Below are 24,824 nucleotides of genomic sequence, written 5' to 3'. Positions count from 1 at the left end.
AAAGGAAAAGTCACTTCATTTTCTATTGTGATAAGTATTCAAAGGCTGTCTCAAATTAAATAAATTCAATTATTACTCTAGCCAGGTTCTCTAGGGTCTTGTGACCATCACATGTGGCCACCCCATCTAAAGTGCAGCAGTGAGCATGCTGCAATGGCTACAAGAGGCAGACCACAACCCAGCAAGCACCAGGCCGCTGGGGCAGGCGTCCTTTTCTCCGCAGAGTCTAAAGGTCCCACACATAGTTCTCCCAGGAATTAAAGTAGGGAAAGTGAAAGGGAAGTCAAAATCCACCAGGAGGAAGGTTAAACCATTTCATGTGAACTTCGGCTTCCAGCCAAATAAAAATATCAGTGTTCTCCTGTCTGCATATAGTCTTCTGTGACCTGGGACAGGGTGCTCAGGTACTGCCAGCTCAGGGCAGCCAAGAGCATGACAAACGACAGGTAAATGGGGGAGTAGTGGCTTCGGGAGATGAGCTGACAGTTGGGAAGGCTCTGTGTCCTGATGGTGGAGATGACCTGCTTGGTTTTGCTGGAAGATGGGTCTGAGTTGGGGATCCGGTGATAAATCTGTTAAGGAAAGAAGAGCAGGTACTTAGCACTGTCGAGTACGCCACTTATATCTTCCACGGTTTGGTCACCAAGAAGAAAACTCAAGTTCTGAAAGCAAGAGTGACTTGCTACTCAGAAAGCTGAATAAGCTCCTAGGCACGTCCTGCTGACAAGGACGCACAGTGCAACACATCCCACCAGGGAGCCACTGAGTACCTGGAGAGCTGCCACCGCACCACTACTTCAGATCCTGGTACCTCATGGGGGCAGGCACGGAGCAGGTGCCCGGTGCATGTTGGCATGATGCAGTTAGGCTGACCAAAGGCATGTGTTGGATGGGGAAGTCTGCAATAGCGGGAACAGCAGAGGCACTGTGCAGTCCTGCCAAGACCTCCTCAGCGCTGCTCCTTACAGGAACCTCCCCCACATCCGCAGAGTCCCACTCTCTTTCCACATCCATGCCAACACAATGCCTCAGCCATGCCCTTAGTGACTCACATCTGAGTCCCAAATCCACTCACCTGTTCACATGGTCAACAGAGATGGACAACCTGTTCTCAGGAACCCCTGTGCCCTCCCCATTACCTGCAGACTATCTGAGCTTCTTACTGTGGACATGAGGTGACCTTGGGCCATACCCTCTCTAAATGCACAGGCCACCGGGTACCTCTCTCCATACTTCTTTCTCTCTCCCACTACACCTTCCACACTGCACGTCTATATGCCTTCACCAGTCTCCTGCCTACCCCTCAAATCTCCAATAAATCAAACTGACAGGTTACTGGCAGGAAGTGATGACAGTCTGAGCCAGAACTGGAGCATGAGTGGAGAGGATAGAGCAAGCATTTTACAGACTTTTAGCCCAGCCCATGGTGTACCTACAGTTTATCATTTAAGTACTTAGGAGGATGGTGAGTTGAGCACAGCCTGAGCTATACAGTGAGACCATTTAAAAATAAACAGGACCCAGGGCTGGAGAGATGGCTCAGTAGTTAAGAGATGTGTTCACATCAGCCCTAAGGAAGCTCACAGGCATCTGAAACTCTAGTTCCAGAGTTCCTGGTAATGCAGGACTTCATTCTACAGAAGCCAGATCACATGAAGGGTGAATGCAGGTTGTAGCGTTTTATATTGACACCACATTGGTAGACATGTCTGTGTACCATGTGTGTGCAGTGCCCATGGAGACCAGAAGAGGGTGGTGGATCTCTGGCCACGCAAGGGCTCTAGGATGTTCCAGGGATTCCATGATTAAGGCTATGTCATTAACAACTAGAGTTCATGCCCAAGGCTGTAGCTGGGTAACAGCCATGAAACATCTACATGAGAGGAAAAGAAATGAAATCAAGAGAGAATGCAAAGCAACCCAACATCTAAAGATTACGCAGAAGAGGCAGAAAGGTCGAGAGCAGGAAGAGGAGAGGATAAGCAGGAGACAAGCATCGCTGAAGACAGGAAAGCAGCAAAGGTCTCCAAGGAGAAGGAGTCCCTGCATCAGATGACCTGGGGGGAGGGGTGATTTAAAACAAACTGGTTTGTTTGGGGGTTTATCATCGAAGGCCATCACATTTCTTCCTCTTCTGGCTTATACACACCCAAGTGGTAATCTGTACAGTTAAGAAGGCCCAAGAGCCTGGCAAAGCCCAGCCACAAGGAGGCACAGGAACATGAAAACAATGGCCCTTGCCAAAGCTTTCAGTTGGCAGAGCAGAGGATGGAAGTTTCCAGGTATTTGCCCACATATTACTTCTATCCCAAAATAGCAGGAAGACTTCCCTGGCGGACAGGTTCGCAGGCTGCTCTGAGCCAGGCTTCTCCAGCTACTGCGGAGTCCACCGCTCAGGAGGACACGGGCCTTCACTGCATCTCTCTGTAGGCATCAGTGGCCTCTGGGAAGCTTTTCCCTGCTACATTCTCAGTACAACTGAGGAGACAGACTTCACAAGGGACATGCCCGCCTTTCCTGCAACAGCAGAAGTGATCCATGAGGAGGAACAGGATCGGCTCCAGCTGGCATCTAGACACCAGCAGGCCAGCCTACCTGGAGACCTCATATAAGTCTTGACTCACTGTGAGACAGCCTCTGTAGCTCAGGCTGGCCTCAAACCTGCTGTGCTGGTGAGGATGACCCTGAACTCCTGATCCTCCTGCCTCCACCTCCCCAGTATCGGGATTTCAGCCATGTTCCACCATGGCTGGTTTATATGATGGGGGCTAGGGATCAAACCCAGGACTTTGTGCATGGAAGGCGAACACCACCCACTGAGTTATACTTCCAGGCTGCAAGCCTTCATTATAAAAACAACACTGAGAAGTCTTCCATAAGGCTGACATTGAACTCAGATTTTATTGCCTGAACTTTATAATTCCATTTTTTCTGCATCAAATATTAATATATCCTTTACTCTGAATTTCACTGCAGTAACTTAAAGAAAACTAGAAACGCTGGGTCAGAGGTCGGCATGCGTTCTCTTTAAGGACCCAAAGCTATTTTTAGTTTTCTGGCCTCTTCTGTTGTAACTACTCAACTCTGCCCTGAAGTTGCACAAGCAGTCAGACAAGGAGGGGACACAGTGGCTGGGTTACAGCAGCGGCATTCACAAAAGCCTTTGGCCTCAGACTCAACCCCCCAGCAGTACTTCATTCTAGCAGTCAAGAAGCACACAAATAAAAAATGAATTTTAGTGCCCATGAAGGTTTTCAAAAAATAATGATCAGTAAATTAGGTAATCCCCAAATCATGCCTGTAGTCCCAGCACTTGGGGAGCTGAGGAGGGAGGATTCCAGTGAGTTCAAGGCCAGCCTGAGCAGACACCTGTTATGCATGCTCACCCAGCAGGGGGAGGTGTGCTTGGCTTTATAAGGTGGTTTTGGCATTTGAAATGAGAGTTGCAGAAACAAACAGACCAGGACTTAAGAACTGACTGCAACTTAACAGCCATACATTGTCTACGTTCCCTCCTGGAGTTTTCAACTGAGGTCTGTGATATGCTAGAACACACACACTGAGCGTCAGGACACGAGATTCACTCAGCCATGCTTTAGCTTCCAGAGCCTCCACTTCATTTCCTTCACCCATCAAAGAAGCTAGGTCCATCTCTAACATCTCACACTTCAGGAGACGTGATTCTTCCTGGGGGCTCTGTCTATGGCCTTGCTTCTTTTATGTCACCATGAGTCCTACAACAGGGCTCTCTCTGTGTGTTATTTTCTTCTTTTTTTATTGATTTTTATTGAGCTCTACATTTTTCTCTGCTCCCCTCCCTATTTCCCCCTCCCCTTCAGTGTGTGTATTTTCTAATAAGAGATACCAACCACCCTCTTTAGGCTGTAACACTAAGTAGTGAGGACTAGCTACTAACCAAACATGGTCTGGTTAAACAGTGACATGACTTCATGCATAAAAACAGCTACAAATTACCCAGGATATTAACTGAAAACCCACCTCTTCTATATACTGTTGTATGATAGCTTTGACGGCTGGCATGTTGGTAGCATCCATCATGAGGGTAACTGCTTGCCCCTTCCGAATCTTCACTACCCCTTTGAAAACCTGCTGATTGTTGTAACAGGCAGCCAGTGTAGCGATGGCCATTACCTACAGGTAACAGGAGGAATCTCAGTTCATGAAGATATAACACGCAGCGCTGCACGCACTCCCAGGAGCTAAGTCTTTTTGTGGAATACCAAGTGTTAAAGGGCTAATGTGTACCAGCCAAGCAGTACCACCCGGGGTAGGCCAGTCAGGGTCTACCTTTCCAGCTCCCCTCCTTTCTCAACAACAGGGCTAAATTATTCTGCCATTAGTAAAAAAATTCCAACTTATTTACAAATACAAGTAAATCCAACTTTTACATACGAAAGTGGTAGGTTATTATAACAGAAATATATTTCAAAATAGTATCTGGGGAAGATTTTCTAGTTTATCCTATTATGAACATAATCATTACACATTAAAAATTGTGTGAGATGAAAACAAGGGAAGGGGTACCTGTGCTTAAAACTGAATGATTATTACCCAGATGGAAACCTCAGCAAGGTATCTAGATTTAGCTGAGCACCATTTAGGGCTGTCAGTACAATGTAAAACCAAGCTTCTGAGGGAGGTAATTACAGGAAGTAACTCGTAAAGGAAATTAGTAAGTGTGAGAATATAGAGGCAGGGCTAGAGAGATGGCTCAGCAGTTAAGAGCACTGGGTGCTCTTCCAGGCCCTGGGTTCAATTCCCAGCACCCACATGGCAGCTCACAACTGTCTGTCACTCCAGGGCATCTGGCACCTTCACACATACATATATGCAAGGAAAACATCAACACATTTAATTTAAAACAAGGCCAGGTCTACATTACTATCGAGTACAGAAAAGGATAATCTTTAGGTATTTAGTGAAGAAGTTATTATATTTATTCATTTCATGTATATTTGCAATATGAGATGCCTAGTGCCGAAGCCATGACCTACCAAGATGCCTCATGATACCAGCCTTATTGGTTTTAACCAGCATGCTGGTGGCTATCTAGGCTGAGGCCACACTTTAATTATTAGCATAATGATCTAGCTAGTTTAGAATGGATGATGGGAAAAGGGTAAATCCAGAAGGTTCTGGGGAAGAAAAAAAAAGTTGACCTTGCTCCTGCAAGTAATACAAGGACCATGCTGTAGCTCACTAGCTATTCCTGAGCAAAGGAAAACACACCAGAGCCACTTTCCTAATAAGCCACAGTCCTGAACATGGCAAAGCGAGGCAGAAACTGTTCCACCCAGCCCAAGCACGACATTCCATACCTGTGGAATAGCACAGAAGTTAAACACACTTTGGTTCCGGAGCCTTGACAGGTAGGTGATGACGTCGGGGATATGGTGCAGGGTGTTGGTTATGAGTTCATTTAAGCACTGCACGGCCACATCTATGTTTTCTGGCTTAGCAAAGTCTTCCAGCTTCTTAACATATCTGCCCCACACCTAGCAGCCAAGAAAGTACAGAACCAGTCAAGAGGTGCACAGGTGGAAAACTTACATGTATTATAAGGTTTCTTCAGGGGTTGGAGGGAGCTCAGTGTAGACCATGTAGCATGTGATGAGTGGGGCCTGGGTTCCATGCTCAGCACCATACGAGAGCTGTGCTACTTACAGTGAAATCACTTTACTGCTCACCAAAGACCCATCTGTCTTAGGCTTCAGGTAACAGCCATTTACGGCAACTAGTCAAGGACCAATGACAGCAAGAGACAGAGTGGCATATGGGAAGGTGCCCTTGTAAATAATTAATGTAGCATGCACCAACCAATGTCATAATGGCCTCAGCCTACAGAGGCTTCCTGCTAGCCGGAAGGATGTGAGTCTATTACTGAACACCCCCAGTGCACACAAATCAGCTCCAGCATCACAAGCAACTGTTCAAACCCCAAGACAGCCAATTCCGCTAAGAATGTTGTCAAGCCAGAACATGAAGGGAAGTAGGCAGGTGTGCGTCACAGTGCCACTGCCTCCCAGATTGCAGTTAACTTGAACTTAGAGTAGTACTCTCTGACCCCTCACTTCCAAAGTGTGAGTTTAGTGGTTGGTTTTATTTTTTATTATTGTTTCTTTGGAAGCACAATCTCAGTAAGTAACCTCAAAATCCCTTTCTCCAGTCCCCAATCTCTGGAATGCCAAGATGTTAAGTTTGTAGTTACCCTACCTGGCCTAGTCTCAAGAATTTTTTAAATTGAAAATCACTAAGCATGACTATTAAAAATCTCACTCTACACACACACACACACACACACACACACATACAATATATATATATATATACACAATATAGATAATGTATGTGTCTGTGTGTATATGCCACATGTGTGTGGGTCCTAGGAACCAAACTCAGGTCCTGTGAGAGAGCAGCAGGTACTCTTAACTGTTGAGCCTTTGCTTCAGCGCCATGTTATCCATCCTTAACATGCACCCGAATCTACCTAGACAGAAGGTACTAGGTTGTTTTGCAGAACCTGGGGGTGGGGGAAACTTGTGGTATAAATGCATGTATCCACCTGCTTCAACAATTATAGACACATAACAAACCTGTTCAATCTACACCCTACTCATAGATTATTTTAAAGTAGGGCTGGACTTATTTTTTTTTTTTTACCCATACAGTCTGATTTCCAAAAGGAAGTTGAACTTAGGGCCTCATGCTGTGGGATAATGCTCTTGTACACTGTAAAGATTTGTCACTCATATTAGTTTAATAAAACACCGATAGGCCAGTAGCCAGGCAGAAAGTATAGGTGGGGTGACCAGACTAGAAGAATTCTGGGAAGAGCAAAGGCAGTCACAGTCACCAGCCAGATACAGAGGAAGATGAGAAAGCCATACTGAGAAAAGGTACCAAGCCACATGGCTAAGCATAGACAACAATTATGGGTTAAGTTATAAGAGCTAGTTAATAATAAGCCTGAACTAATAGGCCAGTTTATAATTAAATAGCCTCTGTGTTTTTCTTTGGAACTGAATAGCTGCAGTACCAGACAGGACAAAAACTTCCGTCTATAGCCTCATGCATGCAGGCGAGTGTTCTACCACGGAGCTACATTCCCTGCCTGGAACTTTCTTGTATAAATAAAATATCAGGTCACATCTAAACACAAACGATTAATACTTAATATAAAAGTCTTCCAATTTTCCTTCCCCCTCACAAGTTTGCTCAAATCTAACCAAGCTCCACATCCAGTACATGCTGGCTATCACTGCAGAGGTCTGCCTAGCCATTCACTTGTTGAAGAAAAGGGTGTGGTGTGTCCTGGAAGATATCCTGACTTTTCTTTTTCTCCATCCAATCCCATAGTGTTTACTCATCCTGCTTTTCTTGTAAATGATAGGTCTGGCAAAAATACTCCACTGGTGATCTGTGTCATTTGCCTTTGTCTTTTGTTGTGCTTCCTGAGAAAACCATAGTTCGTGTGGACTTCTGGAAACCCTGTTGTTGGAGACTGTTGCATCAGATCCAACAGGTTGAGGGGCTCAGGCTTCTAAGTATGCTCCCAGCTCCAATGTCTACTCCAAGAAGCAAGTTGGCACCTGTTCAGTTCTCATCATAAAGGATGCAGACGACAGGTGAAAGATGAAGAATGAGATGTGGGAAAAGGGTGCAGAGCCTCCCTGCCCTCTCTCGTGTGCCACCCTTCAGACACTTCTACTTAGTCAGCTATTAAGGCTGAATCCCTGGCCTTTCGGGGTTTTGATAGAGGCTTCATCATGAAGACGGTATAATCAAAGGCCAGTGGAGGTCAATTCTATCTCTACTCACAGACTGTAAGGAGCCCACAGCCACCAGACACCTGTTTGCAAAACACCCATGGGCGTCAGAAGATCTCAGCCTTGGCACTAGGGGGTTGAGGCAGGATGAGCATGAAGTTTAGATCAGCCTGGGTGACAAAGCGAGCCCTTGCTCAAAAAAAAAAAAAAAAAAAGTAAAATAAAAGATCCCAGGGGTTTTAGGAGGTCCGTGCCTGAAAACAAGCATCAAGTGCATATTCTTAAGTCAAAGATAAGATCAATGGCAGGAGCACAGGCAACTAGCAATTTTATGATACCAGGTTTATGTAAGAATTTCAGGGGTTTTTGTTTGTTTTGTAGTGCTAGGTATCAAACCAGCTTTCCATGTACCAGACAAGCACTCCACCTCTGATATAGCCCCAGTCCTTTGCCCAACTTCAGTATTTGAAACCAATTCATTTTTTGAGTGTTTACTCAGGCTAGCCATGAATTCAAAATTTTCTAGCCTCAACCTTGAGGGGTTTGGGATCGCAAGAAGGTTCACCATACCCAGTTCTGCTACTAAAATGAGTTCATGGGATTACTTCTTTCTTTCCTTCCTTTTCTTATCCCGCCCCCCCCCTCCCCGCCCCGCCACACACAGTTGGTGCCAGGGGTCAAAAACAACAGCCTCACACCTGTGTGAGAACGCTGGGTCACTGAGCTGTTCCCCAGCGCCCCCCAACCATGGGTACAGGAAACACTGCAGGAAACCCACCATTTAAACAGTAGCAGAGCAGAGCATGTCCTACACTGGGGTCTCTCACTGGGCCATGACCTAAAGATGACTCCGCAGTAGTGTGGCTCTTCTTATCCTTCCTCTCCTGTGAGCAGGCACATTGGGAAATTTTACCCTTACTGTCAACAGCCTCACCAGCAGCACAGAGCCCCATGGTCTCACCTAATGAAAAACGGCTGTTTGAGCTGACTAACGCTGGCTAACTGTGAACTGAATGTCTGCCTCATTTCTGTCACACCTCTAGCCTATAATACAACTCTTCTTTTTTTTTTTAATTAATTTTTTAAAAAAAGTTTCAAGACAGGACTTCTCTGTGTAGCCTTGGCTGTCCTGAATTCACTCTGCAGACCCGGATGGCCTTGAACTCACAGAGATACACCTGCTTCCCAAGTGCCAGAAATTAAAGGTTGACTCTTCTACTTACTCTGCAGACTGAGGAAATGTGCTCATGATTCATGCTGTGTCTGGGAGACTGTGGGCCAGTACAGCCAGACTCCTCTTCCTGGGTGGCCATGGATGCCTGGGCATCATCAGACAAGGCCCTTACCACTCTCCACCACTGAGGCATCACCAAAGCAGAGAGCCAGGCAGAAGCCTTTCTCACTTCTGTCTCCCCAAGTCACCCAGAAGCGTAAACACCCTATGAGCTCATTTTTTTTGGAACATGGCTGGTCTCTTTGTTGGAATCTTAGCACCTTCAAGGCTGGGCTGGAAAATCCCGAGTTCAAAGTTAGCCTGGGCAAATGCTTAAACTTTAAAATTTGAGATTTTTAACAAAACAGTTCCTTTTATATTAAATATGAATTTTACATCTGTTATATGCATTGCAAATGCATTTCCTGACTTTGTGACTTTTATCTTTATCCTTTTTTTTTTTTTGGTTTTTCGAGACAGGGTTTCTCTGTGGTTTTTGGAGCCTATCCTGGAACTAGCTCTTGTAGACCAGGCTGGTCTTGAACTCACAGAGATCCGCCTGCCTCTGCCTCCCAAGTGCTGGGATTAAAGGCGTGCGCCACCACCACCCGGCTTATCTTTATCCTTTTACCTTATATTATTACCTTTTATGAAAAGCAGGAAGAAAATCGAGATGGGATCTCAATAGTCACTCAGTTTTCAAGCTTCTGTTCAGTGTTGGTAGTTAATTAAATCAGGCCTTGTATAGCGGACATTCTGTACTTTTTTCTACCCACATCCTTGTACATCCTTAGTGCGTATGATGTCATGAGCCGCATGTGAGGCACCTTCGCCCCTCACTGTCAGAGACTGCCCTGATTCAGTCCGTCCCACTGTGTTGGCACTCCTAATGAAGGTCTGCAGTCAGAGGGCTCAGGCTGTGGCTACAGAAATACATTCGGGGAAAAGCCCCAGCTCTCAGAGTTTAAGTTGGTTTGCCTGGGATTTATCTGTGACTTGGAGGAAGTCTGCCCAGCCGTGCACAGAGCCTGAATCCCAGGACACAGCGGGTCTAGCCAAGGCAAATGACTAACACATCTGTACCTTCTGATGGTGCCTAGGGTAGTTTGATTTAGTCACTTGCGACCATTGGGTTAAATGACTCATTTTTCAGAGTCTAAAATTGTTTTCCCCCAAGTACCCCATGTCAGTTACCTCTTGAGGCCAAAACTCTCTTCCTTCTTGTTGGTCTTCCAGGTAATCACGAATGATATTTGTTTTCTGTAGGAACAGACCCATTGAGTTGGCACATTCTGTGTCTTCACCAACTAAGGGGTCTTCAAACTCTGAGGCCGAGAACAGACGAGAAAGGCCAATTCCTACCAGCCCAGCAACGTAGTGACAATACTGCAAAAGATTGTGTAAAGTGCTTTAATAATGACATAGGAAAGTCTTGCCAGGCATCTTAGCTACAAAATAGGGAGGCTAGAGCAGAATGTCTGAGCTGTCCTTCTGATTAAAACACAAGCACATGAAAAGAATACAATCAAAATGTAACTACATCGTGTTCCTGACACCAAGTGAGCACTCTGCAAGCATTCAATCCACGACCTCAATGAGCATGTCAGTCTATTTTGTGATCTGAACCTAAGCTCTGCAGGAAATAGAAATCACATACTCTTTAGGTATTTGAGAGGTCAACAAATAAGTGAGCAGGCCACACACACTGTCAAGTCTCCCTTTGTCCAGATGAGCAATCTAGCGTAGCCTACAACTCCTAGTCTGACCTGTACTCCACACTACTGGTGAGGAGGAAGCTCTGGCCAGATAAGCTATTACTGTGTGTGTCTGCTTCATCCCCACTCTCCTGACTCTCTTCAGGAAGATGCACCATGCCCACAGGGATAGCCCAGCTCTCCACTCGTCAGCGGTTGCTATGGATTCAGTTTCTCTAAAAGCAAAGCTGGGAAGTCTCCAGAGCAACGGTGCTGAGGTGGAGATGTCTTGTGGGAGATGGAGGCCATGAAAGCTCCAGCCTAAGTGGATTAGTGCAAGTTCTAAATGAGCTTCAGGCTGGGGCTCCCATCTCATGCTCTCGGGCACTCTCCATCGCTCTGGACACATTACAGTGAGAACCGCAAGAAGGTCCTCTCTAGATGTGGCGTAACTCCACAGACATTTGAGAAAGACATGAAAAACTTGGAGACCCCTAATTATTCTTTACCACTGACCTTCTCTAAAAGCAAAAGGAGAAATAACCCACCTGATGACTCACACACTAACACGTGCACACACACAGCATTCCATAACAGAAAAGAAAATAACAGTAACAACAAACATTGCTCTTAAAATCTGAAAAGCACCGTCACTTCTGTAATACAGGAAATGATTGGCCATTTACCTGATATTTCACTGCAGCTCAGGATACCTCTAGGGCACGGACTACCACTGACAACATTAAACTAATGGGTTTAAGGACACGGTCAACTACAACAGACGTTGGTTAAACCAGAAAATCCAGATCTGGAGGCTATGCTGTCCTTGCTCTGAGTTTCACCACGGTGGCTGCTGGCTGGCTAACTTAGCAGATGTAGACCCTGCTCACAGAGACACTGACCTTGTCCCAGTCCTGTTTGGAGGTCACATGCTTGTCCACAAATTCTGCCATCCCACATCCCATTTTCTGGCAGATGTCAGCAATCACTGTTTGGTATTTCTCTGCCAAATTTCTAAACTCCAGGGAGATCTGAAATGGAGAGCAAACAAAACACAAGATGACACACTTCATGGTACAAGCAGAAGTGCACAGCCCCACAGAGCTCACAAGCCAGATCAGACAAGCCACTTCCCTTCATCAGTCAGGGTCCCCAAGAACTTCCTTCTTGAAGCTAGTGTCTTTAATTTAAGCAAATGAAAATAAAAAGTATCCAGCAAAACAAGGAAGAATTCTGTCTTCCTGGAACCTGGAGGGAAGATCTATATTATTCTTCAGGCTCTGCTACTTAACACAAGCCAGGAGGGCTTCTCCCATAGTTGTGGACTGAGCCACAACCACGGCACACACCCAGGTCCCTATAACACTTGCTGGCCATTCCAAGGACATGAAGGCACATTATGGTGATAAATCTCCTGAGACAATAAAGGCCAAATCCCAAACAGGGCAAGAGGCTCAAGGCACTTTCATTAACTTTCAAAGGCAAACTCCTCTCCTTACAGAAGGTCTTCAAGAGATTAGGATTAAAATACTGGCTGATTTGTTGTTCTAAGCCCCCACCCTCCTTCTGAGGCAGGTTCTTATTATGATATTCAGAACTGATTTAAACTCCTGGTCTTCCTGCCTTCGCTTCTCTGTACTCACTGATGTGTGCTGACATGTCTGGATGTTTTAACCTCTTCTTGTCCTTTGGGCTTTTTTGTTGTTTTTCAGACAAGTTTACATAAATCCTGGCCTCAAACTCACTATGTAGCTGAGGCTAGCCTTGAGCTCCAAATCCCTCCTGCCTCCACTGCCTCACCTCACCCAGCTATAAAAAGGCAGCAAAAAAGATGCACAAATCAGCACCATGTTGCTGGGGCCAGGCACCCTGGGTTCTAATCCTGACTCCCCGTTTAGGCAAGGGACTTAAATTTCTCTGTACCTCAGCTCCCTCATATACAAAAATGGAGAAAGCACAGATATACTGCAGATGGTGTAAATAAAAGCCAGGGGTGGGGGGGACATTACAAAGGCTGTGGCAAACCCAATCGCACGCTTTAGGTCATAGTACTGGGAAGACAGAGGCAGGTGGATCTGAGTCTTAGCTCAGCCTGGTCTATAGAGTGAGTTCCAGGACAGTCAGAGCACCACAGAGAAACCCTGTCTCAAAAAAACAAACCCAAACAACCAACCAAAAAACCCTCAAGGCTGAAGCAGACAAACACAAGACAGCATGCTCACACACACTGTGCATCCAGTAGAGGGAGTTCACTTGGCTTATTCGCAGAACAAGAGCGCGTACAAATGGAAGTCCGCACATCATATGTGGCAAAACCATTTATCAATGGCGCTAATAAACTGCCCTTGAAAGTATATTCTATCTACCTAGCCTTGATAAGCATGTGTGTTACCAGGTGTGTTGGTGGTGCACGCCTTTAATCTCAGCACTTGGGAGGCAGAGGCAGGTGGATCTCTGTGAGTTCAAGGCCAACCTGGTCTACAGAGCAAGTTCCAGGACAGGCTCCAAAGCTGCAGAGAAACCCTGTCTTGAAAACAAAACAAAACAAACAAAAATGAAACAAACAAAAAAAAAAAACAAAACAAAGTATATTGTGTAAGAACTTGAACCTTTTAGGTTTGAAGTTAAAATGCCTGGTACCATCCAGATTTTTTAAGCCAAGCAGCTCCCACTACAACACCTCTGCTCCCTTCCCTTCCTGCTGCAGCTCTGTCCTTTACTCCTAAAGAAAGATGTCCCAGGGCCAGACTTCCTCTACAAGCTTTCTGAACACATCTTTTCCATGTCTTCCTCTCTTAAACCGATTCCCAGAAATGAGAGGGTCTCCCATTCATACAAAAACATGACTTCTCAATGCTTCACCTCCATCAGGATATAAATGGCTAACAATAACAAGTGGCTTCTTTTCTGGCCTATATTTTTATCTCCCTTTTTCTCTAGCTGGGACAGTTCGCTGTTTCCTAACCTTCTTGCGCAAACAGAAAAAGATCAATTTACTGCTCACCTTTGAAGCCCTCCAAAGCCAAACATTCTCTTCCGTTGGACTGCCACTTGCATCAAGGAAGACACTGGGCTTTACCAACATACTAGCGGATCTGAAATTACTTATCTCCCCCAAATTACTTTAACATTCTCAGTTTTATATTCTTTCTGTTGGGCAGATGAGGCTAACTTAATTGTTTTGGTTCCTTGAGACATGATTTTTCTGTGTAACAGCCCTAGCTGTCCTGGAACTCATTCTGTAGATCAGGCTAGCCTTGAACTCACAGAGATCCACCTACCTCTGTCTCTTGAGTACTAGGATTAAAGGGATGCACCACCACTGCCTGGAGGTTACCTTAAATTTTTATGAACCATGTAAGAAAATTATCCCACAACCAGCAAGTATTTAACGGTTGTAATGTCCCTGTATGAAAAGTAGTTTGGGCCAGATGTGATAGCACACACCTAAAATCCCAGCACCCAGGAAACAGAGGCAGGTAGATGGAGGTAAGTCTGGTGTTCCTTAGGAGGTTGGAGTAGGAGGGTTACAAGTTCAAGGACAGCTTAAAATACAAAGTGGGTTCATGGTCAACCTTTGAGAAAAAGGCAGGCTGAGGATACAGAACAGTAATAATAAATAAGAGTACCTAGAGACCATAGGGCCCTGGGTTCCATACCTAGTACTGAAGAGAAATGCAAAATCCATGTCTGTTTCTAAAAAGGAACACCAGGGGGTTCACAGTTTGTCATCGACACTGGCAGGGCTCAGAGGCTCAGTGCTGAGTTTCAGAGGAAACATGCATCAGGTACCTCGAAGACACCAATGCACCAGTTTCTCCCCTAGCTCAGAGCTCTAACAGCTCAGGCATTTCTCCAGTCTTTCTTGGAGTCATAACACAGTACACTAGATTTTGGGCTTTGGCCCTGAAAACATGATCTCAGCAAGTAGAAACAGCCCTTGCCCAAAAGAGTCTTTCTCAAACCTGGCTGGACTCCCCCTCTGTTCACCTGACTCCCTCCCACTCAGATGTGCAGACTAGATAGATTCCTTCATTGTAAACGTCAGATGAGTTCTCCAAAACTCTAGCAAACTGTGCACTAAACAGATGCCCTCTTTAGGGTATCAGGGACCACGTGACTTTGCTAAACATGAAAATTCTAGAAAAGGACGAAGTGAGGTCCATGTACAAGAGGTTTAGGACCCCCTAAAGCTTGGGGCTTTAACTATAATCCACCTCAAGAGCTAATAACTACCCAACACTTAGTATGCACCAGGCACTGATCTAAGAACTTTGTACCTAAGAAACTACTCAACTTTTGCAGCTCCACCCATGCAGATTGGGATACTGAGTCACAGTTCAGGGGAAGTGCCAAGGATTTCACCTGGCTGCTGTAGCAGCCCACACCCTGCCCACAGATGTGACCCATGCTGAGCAGCAATCCCAGCCAGCCAGCCAGCCTCACTGAAGGCTACACCACAATCAATAGGTACAGGAGAGCCAGTCTGGACATTCACTTTAAAAAAAAAAAAAATTGGGAGAGGGTATCTTTTAGAAGCCTGAACTGTGCAACGGTACAGAAGTCTTTCTACACGAACAGACCCAGACTAGGACATCTCAACAACGCCCTGTAGAAAGAGAATTAACAACACTAGAATCAGGGAGCTGTTATCGTTTCTACCACACAGACAGAAACCGGTGTAGGGAGGGGTCTCTACCTCATTACCAATTAGTAAGCTGGGATCCTAAGCAGAGACATCTGGTGCTGGACTCTCAGCTGCCAGAGTTCTCGGCCATCACGTCTCCGGCTGCCCTCAGCTCCGGGGCTGACTGACAACAGCACTGCCAATTAGCAACATATGTACCCAGAAGAGAGTCCACTACCGTGGGGAAGTCCTCCAGCACTTGGCGGTGCTTCTCCTTGCTCTCCATGAAGCGCCACTCTGGTTCATAGAGGAAAGTGTGAAAGTTGCGCAGCATCGGGATCTTCTTCTCCACACTGATGGTCATGTCATCTTCCACGGTGTCCAGAGCGCGAAGAACCAGATAAAACACACACACTGCGTGGCTGTGAAAAAGGAAAGGCAATTAACAGGGCAAGGAGCATGCACCTTTCAACATTGTTCATTCTGTGTATGGACTGATGTTATATATGTGTGTGTGTGTGTGTGTGTGTGTGTGAGAGAGAGAGAGAGAGAGAGAGAACGCACGAGCATGAATGTACCCCAGCACATGTGCGAGGTCAGAGGACAACTTCTGGGAATCAGTCCTCCCTTTGTACCATGTGGGTTCTGGGGCCCCAATTTAGGTCGTCGGACTTGGCAGCAAGTGCCCTTACTATTTCATTAGTCTCTTTTTGAAAATATTTATTTTTAAGTCACATTTAAAGCAGAATAGTGCTTCATGCCTGTAATCTTAGCTTTGGAAGGTTGAGGCAGAAGGATCTGGAGTTCAGGACAACTTGGGCTACAGAGTGAGACCCTCCTTCAATAAGTCATTTAAATTGTGCCGGGCCATTTTCTAAGTGGTCTTCCCAGTAACTCTACAGAGCTAAGAAGTGCTGTTCAAAGACTATCAATCTTATATTTGTTACCCTATCTTAATGATTAACTCTATAGTTTTGTAAAAAGTGATAACCTAAGCAGGTAGGTGCCATACCACTCCTAGAATGCTTTACAATTAACCAATGCATGTCAGGGACCAACAGTTTAGACCCATGTTTAGAGGGAACTAGGATTTTGCAGGCGCAAAACTTTTCAGCATGAATGCTGTCGTGGTAACCGCTGCAAACTTGTGTGCAATGTGAACATTCTGAAGACTCAGTTATGCTTAAAATGTAAGGTGACAAACGAGCTAAGATAAAACGCCAGGCCTGCTCACTGACAGGTGCGGGTGCCAGGCCTAAAAGAAGGTAATAAACATGGCTGCCCCACCCCCTTCTCTGAAAGAACTGGCCTGAGGATAGAAATTGGTAGATGGCCAGGTGTCTGGAAGGACATTTGCAAGTAAACACGTGGGCGCAGTGTGTGTGTGTGTGTGTGTGTGTGTGTGTGTGGAGGGGGGAGGGTTAGTCCTGCCTAAGCCACAACAAGGAGCCCATATTTTTTTTTTTTAAGGAGCCCATAATTCTAAGTGGTGAGTCAACGTGGCTGCAGTGACTCAAAGTCCCCTGGAAAAGCGGTCCTCCCGGAGTCAGGGCTCTCCACTAACCGCATTTCCCCATCCAGCGCCTGGATAACAGCGGCGAAGCTGCGACTGGTCTGATTCAGATACTTGTAGCACGTCTTCAAGCTGCTGCTGAGCGAGTCCTGTGGGCAGAGAAGACATACCGCAGTGGCAGACGTGGAGCAGGAGTGGGGCTGGGGCAGACAGCTGGCAGTTGGGCTCCGAGCCCGGGACCAATCCTTGCAAGGCCAGGCGGTGGGGGGCCAGGAGCAGCACCGTGGGGGCGAGCCAGGAGTCCTGGGCGCAGCGACCGGGCTAAGCACCAAAGTGCGCTTGACCAAGGCCATGGCCTTGGTGCTGCCGGCGGCTGCCATGGGAAGTGCAGCGTGGAGCCCTTCCTCCATAGGCGCCCACCTCAGGGCGGAGATCGGACAGGGCTAGCGGGGCCAGAGCAGAGGGAGCAAGCCTCACTCACCAACACGTGCAGGTCCGGACCACGCCCCCTGTCGCTTCTGGCCACGCCCTCAACCAGCAGGAACCCCTTGCCCACCCTTCTGTTGAGCTTTCTCCTGCCACCACAAATGGTCAGGGTGAGGGGAACACGGACTGGTGCAGCTCGGAAAAGCTGGCTCTCTCTCCCTGTGTTTTTCCAAAACAAAACTATTTATGCAAGCTCCTCTGAATCCTTTCTCAACTAGGCTGGCCTTTGGTAAACTGAAGTGCTCTGTGTTTGTGGTCAGTCTTACTACCGAGCTCTGGCTGGCTCGGAAATCGAGCTCTGGCTGGCTCGGAAATCGGAATGTAGACCAGGGTGGCCTCGGACTTGATCGTGCACCCTCTTCTACCTCCCCTGAGTGTAGTGCTGAGATTAGCATATGGACCACCACACCCAACAACGGGTCTGTCTTTGCACTGCCCAATTTTAGCTGAAATTGCCCAACCTAAACACGTGACCACACTGTCCCATCTAAACAATAACCCCTTACCCTCTCCAGTTTCCCTTAATAATTGGGACAGAGTCCATTTCTACTCTGAGGCTTCTTTAACCCCACTGCGATTATTTTCTTCTGAAGAGAATCTGGCTTCAACAACTGCTGCACTGCGTGGCTGGCCCCAGCCCTGCTTAAAACTGCCAGAAACCTTAAATCACTGCTCTTAGCAGCGATATCAGGGATGTGCAGTGAGCTGGTCTTCGCATAGGAAAACAAGGAAGGGCTAAATACACTTTGCAAGGAACTGGAGGTCTGCAAGGCATCTTACTATAAATGTCAAAACAAACCTGCGGTTTTGTGCTGTGTGTGCGAACGTTTTATGAGCAAGAAAACTGGTAGATCCTATGAGCTATGTCCTTTTTTATTTGTATTTCCTACATTTCCTAATATGAATACACATCATTTTGTCCAAAGAGTAAGGCTTTCTTTAAAAAAAAAAAGATATATAATCCTAAGTTTCATTTTGTTGTCATTTTCAATAAGATATACTAGTTAAAACCAATATTTACTGATCAGCATATTTAAGTAAAATTCACAATCAAGCACATGAAAACAACCCACAGTGTTTCAGTGAATAAAGCAATACATTCATGGAGGATTTTAAAATACACTCTTTCAGAATGTAGAAAGGTAAGCGTTCACAAGAAAAAACTAAGTAACCTCTCTTTTGGGATACTATGTTACTCTTGTAGCCCAGGCAGGCATGGAACTCAAGGCAATCCCCCTGCCTCAATCTCTTCACTGCTCAAATTACAGCTGTGATCCACACCCAGGGTGAGCAACTCTGACAGCTCACTGACTCATGCCCCGTATCATCTACGGTGACAATGGTCTAGGGACTGCTCTCACAGGGAAGCAATAAATGCAAGGGGACAGTGGCACTGGGTTTGGAGAGCAGTCTTAGGGAGAAAAAAACCTTTCAGTTACGCAGGCATGGTGAGCACAGCTGTGACTTATTACTTGGGAGGCTGAGGTGAAGGGTGAAGACGCCATCTGGGCTATACCCCAAGACCTCTTGGCATAAAGGAAAATAACAAATAAAAAAAGAAACAAAACCTCTTTCATTCCCAACCTGGAACAAGCAGGCTGTTGCTAAGGCACTGTACCTCTGTGCACTGCTATCTTACTGATGATAAAGAAACATGGAGATGAAAGTTACTGACGAGAACATGAATGTGTAAATAGTAAGCCAAATCTCCTTGGAAAAGGTTGGCTTCTTCTATTCTGTGGCCTCTGAGTAATGTCACAAAACTTGCATATGGGGGAATGCATTTAGAGGTGCTGATATGCCCAGTAAATGACAAATTATTTGAACTTGATTTTTTTTTTTTTTTTTTTAGGGTACTGTGTCAGTGTGTAGTAGCCCTGCCCGCCCGTTCAAAGATTAAAAGCACGCACCACTATGTCTGGCCTGAACCACATTTGTTCCTTGTCACAGAAATAACCAGTCCTCGGTATTGTCCAGGGTGCACTTCCCTCGGTGTTGTCTTATTGTTGTTACTTAAGAAAGAAATGTTAAATGAAGGGAAATTCGTTTTCCTGTTTGTTTCCCCTAGTTAAAGGTATATTCAACTATTGTTATTTATTTATCCACCTGAGCTATTACCATGGCATTTAGGGTGGTCTGAAACTTCTGGGCTCACATGAGCCTCCCGCCTCCACTTCTGGAAGAGCACGCACCACAGCATGTACCTCAGTGGTAGCACCTGGTTAGCATGCATGAGGCCTTGGGGTCAATTTCCAACACTGGGGAGTGTGTGGGGGTCTCACAGGGGCTTACAAAGTGTTCAGGAAACACACTGGCCATCAAAACCCTCCAGGAAAAAGGGACAGCCCGAGCCAAGTCTCACTTCCTCTGCCCCTTGCCATGGCCACCCACAGTCTCCAAGAGTCTCATTTTATAGAGGGAGAGAAAAACAGTCCCCTGCCGTAGATCACAACCCTAAGATCTGTCATCCCTTGACCTCGCCACTCTGACCTCCTGCAACTATGCTTTTGGTAATTAGTTCTGCCTGAAACTTTGGGTACTTGTCTTACCTCTATCACCCAATAGGACATGTTTGACAAAAGCCAGGTCTTTGTAGTGTGTGGGCTTTTTTGTTTTTAATTTAATTACACAGACCAGTTCTTGCCTGCTAGCTGGGTTCTGGCAACACCTGAGCTTTTGAGGCTGAACAGTCTCCAAGGTAGAAAGAAGCAGAGGGCCTGACTGGCCCTCCCCGAGGCACACTTACAGGCCTGTGAGGGGAAACGGCATCTGGAATCTACACCTGTAATCTGCAAAGTGGCAGCAACAACAGTACGTGTCCCTTTCAGATTACTAAGAGTGACGAAGTGCACTAAACTGTTAACATGACTCTTCCCATCACGAAGGAGTCTTTCTCTCCTCCCTCGCTCCTGGCTCCCCGGGTGACATTGGGGTCCAAGTGCACAGTAACAGATGTGACACACGCAGAATTCTGAAGTGTGTGTATTGGGGTCTGCTCCCTTCCAGTGTCCATGAGTCCCAAAACAAGCCTGCGGGCTGATGAGATGTGTGTCTCCCCTAAACTGGCTGTAACCTGCTAACCACCCCTTCATCCAGCCACAAGCTTGCCTGTCAGCTGAGCATGCCATGGAGAAATAGACACAGCTGTCCCGGACCAGAAGCCCCAGCTGTCCCAGACAACTGGGAACTAAGTAGCAGTTGTTACTTTAAACCATTACGTTTGGTTCCCTAAACTTAGGCTAAACACACGCACAGCAGATTTGACCACCTCGCACAGCAGGATTTGACCACCTCGCTCCTTTTACTAGTTCCCTGGCATCAGGAAGGAGCACACGTTTCCCCAACCCCAGCCCTAAGGTTTGGGATGATTTGTCCTCAGTAAACGCTAAATGAGAAGCTGGCGAGATGCCTCAGAGGATTAGGATGCTTGCTGAACAGGACTGGTGACCTGAGTTCAACTCCTGGCATCCTGTAAAGGCAGATGTGGTGAGAATAAATGCCAAAGTTGTTCCATGACTGCCACATGTGTGCAGTGGCGTATGTGTACAAGTAAACACACACACATAAATTGTGTTCTTAAAAATCTAATTTAGGGGCTGGAGAGATGGCTCAGTGGTGAAGAGCACGGCCTGCTCATCCAAAGAACCTGGGTTCAGTTCCCAGCACCCACAGGGCGGCTCGTAACGACCTGTAACTCCAGTTACACATTTACACAGACACACATACAGGCAAAACCCCAATGTACACTAATTAAATCTTAAAAAAGAAAAAAATTCAAAATTAATTTAAAAAAATCTAAGTAATATACTTAGATAATAAATGGCTATAAGACAACATCTTCTGCCCTGGAACTCACAAACTAACCTTAGGGTGGCCTAGAACGCACAGAAATCTACCTGCCTCTGTCTCCCAAGCACTGGGATTAAGGGCATGTGCCGCCATGCCCAGCAAAAAAAAAAAAAAAGAAAGAAAAGAAAAACATTATTACTATTTGTTCATTTATTTCTGTGGAGGATAACGAGGACCACAGCAGGGATGTGCAGATAAGAGAACAACTTGCCAGAGTGGGGCTCCACTTCCACCATGTGGGTCCTGGGAATTGAACTCAGGTTGTTAGTCTTGCTGGTGGATGCCTTTACCTGCTGTGCCATCTTGCCCGTCAGGCTACATGATAGTTCCTAAGTTACCTTACTTTTTAAAACCTCCGAACCACTTAAGATAGGCATGTGTGTGCATCAAGCCAGTGTGTCCACCTCTTAGCTGGCTTTGAGAAGGCTGCTTAATGTACCTCTGTGGTCCATTATCCTAGGGATGAACAGTGTATTGGGAGAGAGCGCTCTGGAGGGGTTGGAGAGATGACTCAGTGGTTAAGAGCAAGTACTGCTCTTGCAGAGGACTGGAGTTCAGTTCCCAGAACTGGTATCAGACAGCTCACAACCACCCCTACCTCTAGCTCCAGGGTGGGATCTGACGCCCTCTGCTGACCTCACAAGTACTGTACTCACCTCCACAAACCCACATAGACACTGAGAGACACATACACACACACACACACACACACACACAATTACAACATTAACAGTGAATCTTTTTTAAAAGAGAGAATGAACAATCTCTACTCAGACTGAGAATCAAAACCCAGCTTCCATTCCATAGCTACAGGACCTTAGACAACTAACTTCTCCAAGCCCCTTCTATAAAACACAAAACCAATAGATCCTCAAGGGTGACAAACAGATGGGAGATTATGTAAAACAAGTGTTTGGCACAGACCAAGAGCTAATGAACATTAGCTAACTGTCATGGCACTCTCTAACTAAAAGGCACACATCTTCCGTTTCAAAAGCCTTTCAGCAAGGTACAACGATGGAGGAAAAAGTCCCAGACAGGTGTCCTTACAGATCTGGGATGTCCACAGTGCTAAGCCTGAAGAGACTGCCTGAAAAAGCAGGTAGACACTGGCAAGGGGCAAACAGGTCAAGGTATGGCGCAGAAGAGCCTTGTCTGCAAGTACTGACTACTGCATGCCAGCAACAACTGTGTTCGGCTCTGAGCTAGATCTGGACAGCCAGCTGCTTTAGTTGTTAATGAATATTTAATATCTTAGTAAAGATATATGAGGAGAACAAAGTTAAGTGTGACCAAAAGAATACATACTTAACCTCAGGTACAGTGCTTTGTTATAGTACTTTTGGTATTATCCTGCATGAAATATCTTGTAATGAAAATGCAGTTTTAATTGGGCTTGGAAGCTCACATCTGCAATCCCAGCACTCAGGAGGTTCAGAGTTCAAAGTCAGCCTGAGTGAGTTTCAGATAAGCTTACCCTGTCTCAAAAAATAAAACGCCCAGTGCGTTATAGGTTCTGAAGTAGCCAGATGAGAATTGCCCAATTACCATATAACCATGGAAACTGAACTTTAAAGGAAAAGGAGGAGCAGGGACGTGGCCTGGAAAGTGTCATACTACAAATAACTAAAGGACACGGCGTTGTGGCAATAATACTTTCTTGGTCTGTTGTCATTCGAAACAAGGTCTCAGTATGTGTTCACAACTAGCCACAGAACTCAGTCTGTAGAGCAGCCTGACCATGAACTCCTAGAAATCCACCTCCATCTCCTTTTCTTATGGTAGGCTTAAAGGCGTGTGTGCTGCCACGCCTGGCTGTGAATCTGTATTCTTAAGAGAATATGAGAGTTTTAATACCTCAGGGTCTGTATTCCGAAACTGGCTCTAAAAGCAGCAGAACAAAGGGTTGAAGTTGAGTCCAAGACTTTCTAAAACCTGAACTTCCCAGGAGGAGGGAAGGCAGTGAACACGCCTCCCTGGTGGGGGAACTACCATCACCAGAGGCATCAGGAGACCTGAAGTGTAAGCTTAGGCTCCCCGATCCCTGCAAGAAGCTGACAAACGCAGGCGGCTTCCCCCTCTAAGAGCTCACTGGAGCTGTCACGAGACCAAGTGACTTGCATTATAAAGCAGAGATTCTTTGCTTTTAGTCATTCTCCCTGTAAGAACCTGACAACTGTGCACCCTTCTCCCCTGATAGGTACTCTTTGCATTTATTTCTTTGGGGGTCCTATCTGTCGATGCTATACGGCCCTCCGTGGCTTACCCAAAACAGCACCTATCTATCACAGTGTAGGTGTCCCGTAAACAGGCATCATCTGAAGGGCAGAGAGGTGGCACTTGTCAGAGCTAATGAGGATTCCGCATTATGAAAAAATTAAAGTGATTCAATGAAGAATCTCTTTAAATAAAATACAGTGTGATGTTTCCAACGGATGGGAAAATTTTAAGGCTTCTGATGTAAACTATTAATTCAACGGGATGTGCACACATGCAACCGTTACATACTCTTATTACAAGAGTGAACATCACCATAAACGCACACATGTAATGAAGGGTACAGTGCGATGAAATACAAACAAAAAACCAAGCTCTGGCCTTCCAGCAGCCAACAGCTGGTAAGAACTTGGAGATTATGTACACAAGAAAACATAGGAAGCACCCGGGAAGGAAATAGGGGAAGGTGAGGGAGCGTATGAGGGAGGTGATGTCTCTGAAAGCTGGAAGGAGTGGTGGGTGTGGAGTTATATTTTCTCAAGTCTGTTCTCTCTGATCTCAATCTTGGAACGCAGCCGTTGGATTAAAATAAACCCTCAAGTTTAGGGGGGAAAAAGTGCGCAGGAAAAGTAATGGCTTGAACAAGCAGAAACCTTTAAAAACAGGTAGGGGGTAGGGCGGGACCTGTCAAGAGAATGATAGGGTCCAGCTGGGGTGTGGGACCCAGGCCAGGAAACCCCCCTTCCAAGGAGACCGGGGCGCTCGTGGCCGTTCTCCGTTACCTCCGGTGCGTGCAGCGGCCACAGACCTGCGTGGGTACAGGGATGCTCGGCCTACCTGGTCCATCTTTGGTATGAACTTCCGCTGGCCTCCCATGCGGAATCGCAGCAGGTTGTAGAACTCCTCCGGGTGGCCGAGACACTTCACGAACTCCATCCTTGGCGACTGCCGGACGCCAGGCTCACCTGTCTGGATTTCCGTCTCCCACTGGTGTCTAGATACTCAGAATCGGCCAGGGCGAGGAGGCGGGGCAAGCGCCAGACGCCCCGCCCACCTCCCGCCCTCCTCAACCGGCCCCGCCGCTCGCGCCGCCAGCCTAGAGCGAGCGCAGTGGACTCACGGGCGTTAATTGGTCAGAGCCTCTCGCACCAGGAAGACGCCGGCCAATAGGAGGACAGAAGTGCCTGGCGCGATGACCACACCCTAGAATCTGATTGGAGGGCTAGAAAGAGGCCAGCGAACGCGATTGATTCCCAGAAGAGGGTCTTTGTTTGCGAGCTGCGTGTCGGAGGTGGGCGAGCTCCGCGCGTGGGTAGACGTTCGGGAGTGCGGAGACCCACGTGTTCTCAGGTGCCGGGAAGAGAGGTTCGCTTGCTCCAGCGCGCCTCCTCCCCTAGTTACCATTTACCTCTTGAGACGCCTAAGGGGTGGGCTAGCA

The 24,824-nt window shown here is 46.5% G+C and overlaps 1 protein-coding gene across 1 annotated transcript; it reads right to left on the bottom strand.

Annotated features, from left to right (window-relative positions):
• Fdft1 (farnesyl-diphosphate farnesyltransferase 1) lies at positions 1 to 24,430 on the bottom strand. The gene is made up of 8 exons (XM_057786650.1): positions 24,224 to 24,430; positions 16,886 to 16,983; positions 15,560 to 15,743; positions 11,597 to 11,725; positions 10,195 to 10,386; positions 5,340 to 5,516; positions 4,000 to 4,152; positions 1 to 572 (listed from the first exon to the last, which is right to left on the bottom strand). The coding sequence occupies exons 1-8, from the start codon at positions 24,320 to 24,322 to the stop codon at positions 351 to 353; spliced, it is 1,254 nt and encodes a 417-aa protein (XP_057642633.1). The 5' UTR covers positions 24,323 to 24,430; the 3' UTR covers positions 1 to 350.
• Positions 24,431 to 24,824: the final 394 nt, after the last annotated feature.

This window comes from Chionomys nivalis, chromosome 12, assembly GCF_950005125.1.
Source record: "Chionomys nivalis chromosome 12, mChiNiv1.1, whole genome shotgun sequence".
NCBI lineage: Eukaryota > Metazoa > Chordata > Mammalia > Rodentia > Cricetidae > Chionomys > Chionomys nivalis.
Note: the sequence above shows the minus strand (reverse complement) of the source record. Positions and strands in the feature narration are given on the sequence as shown.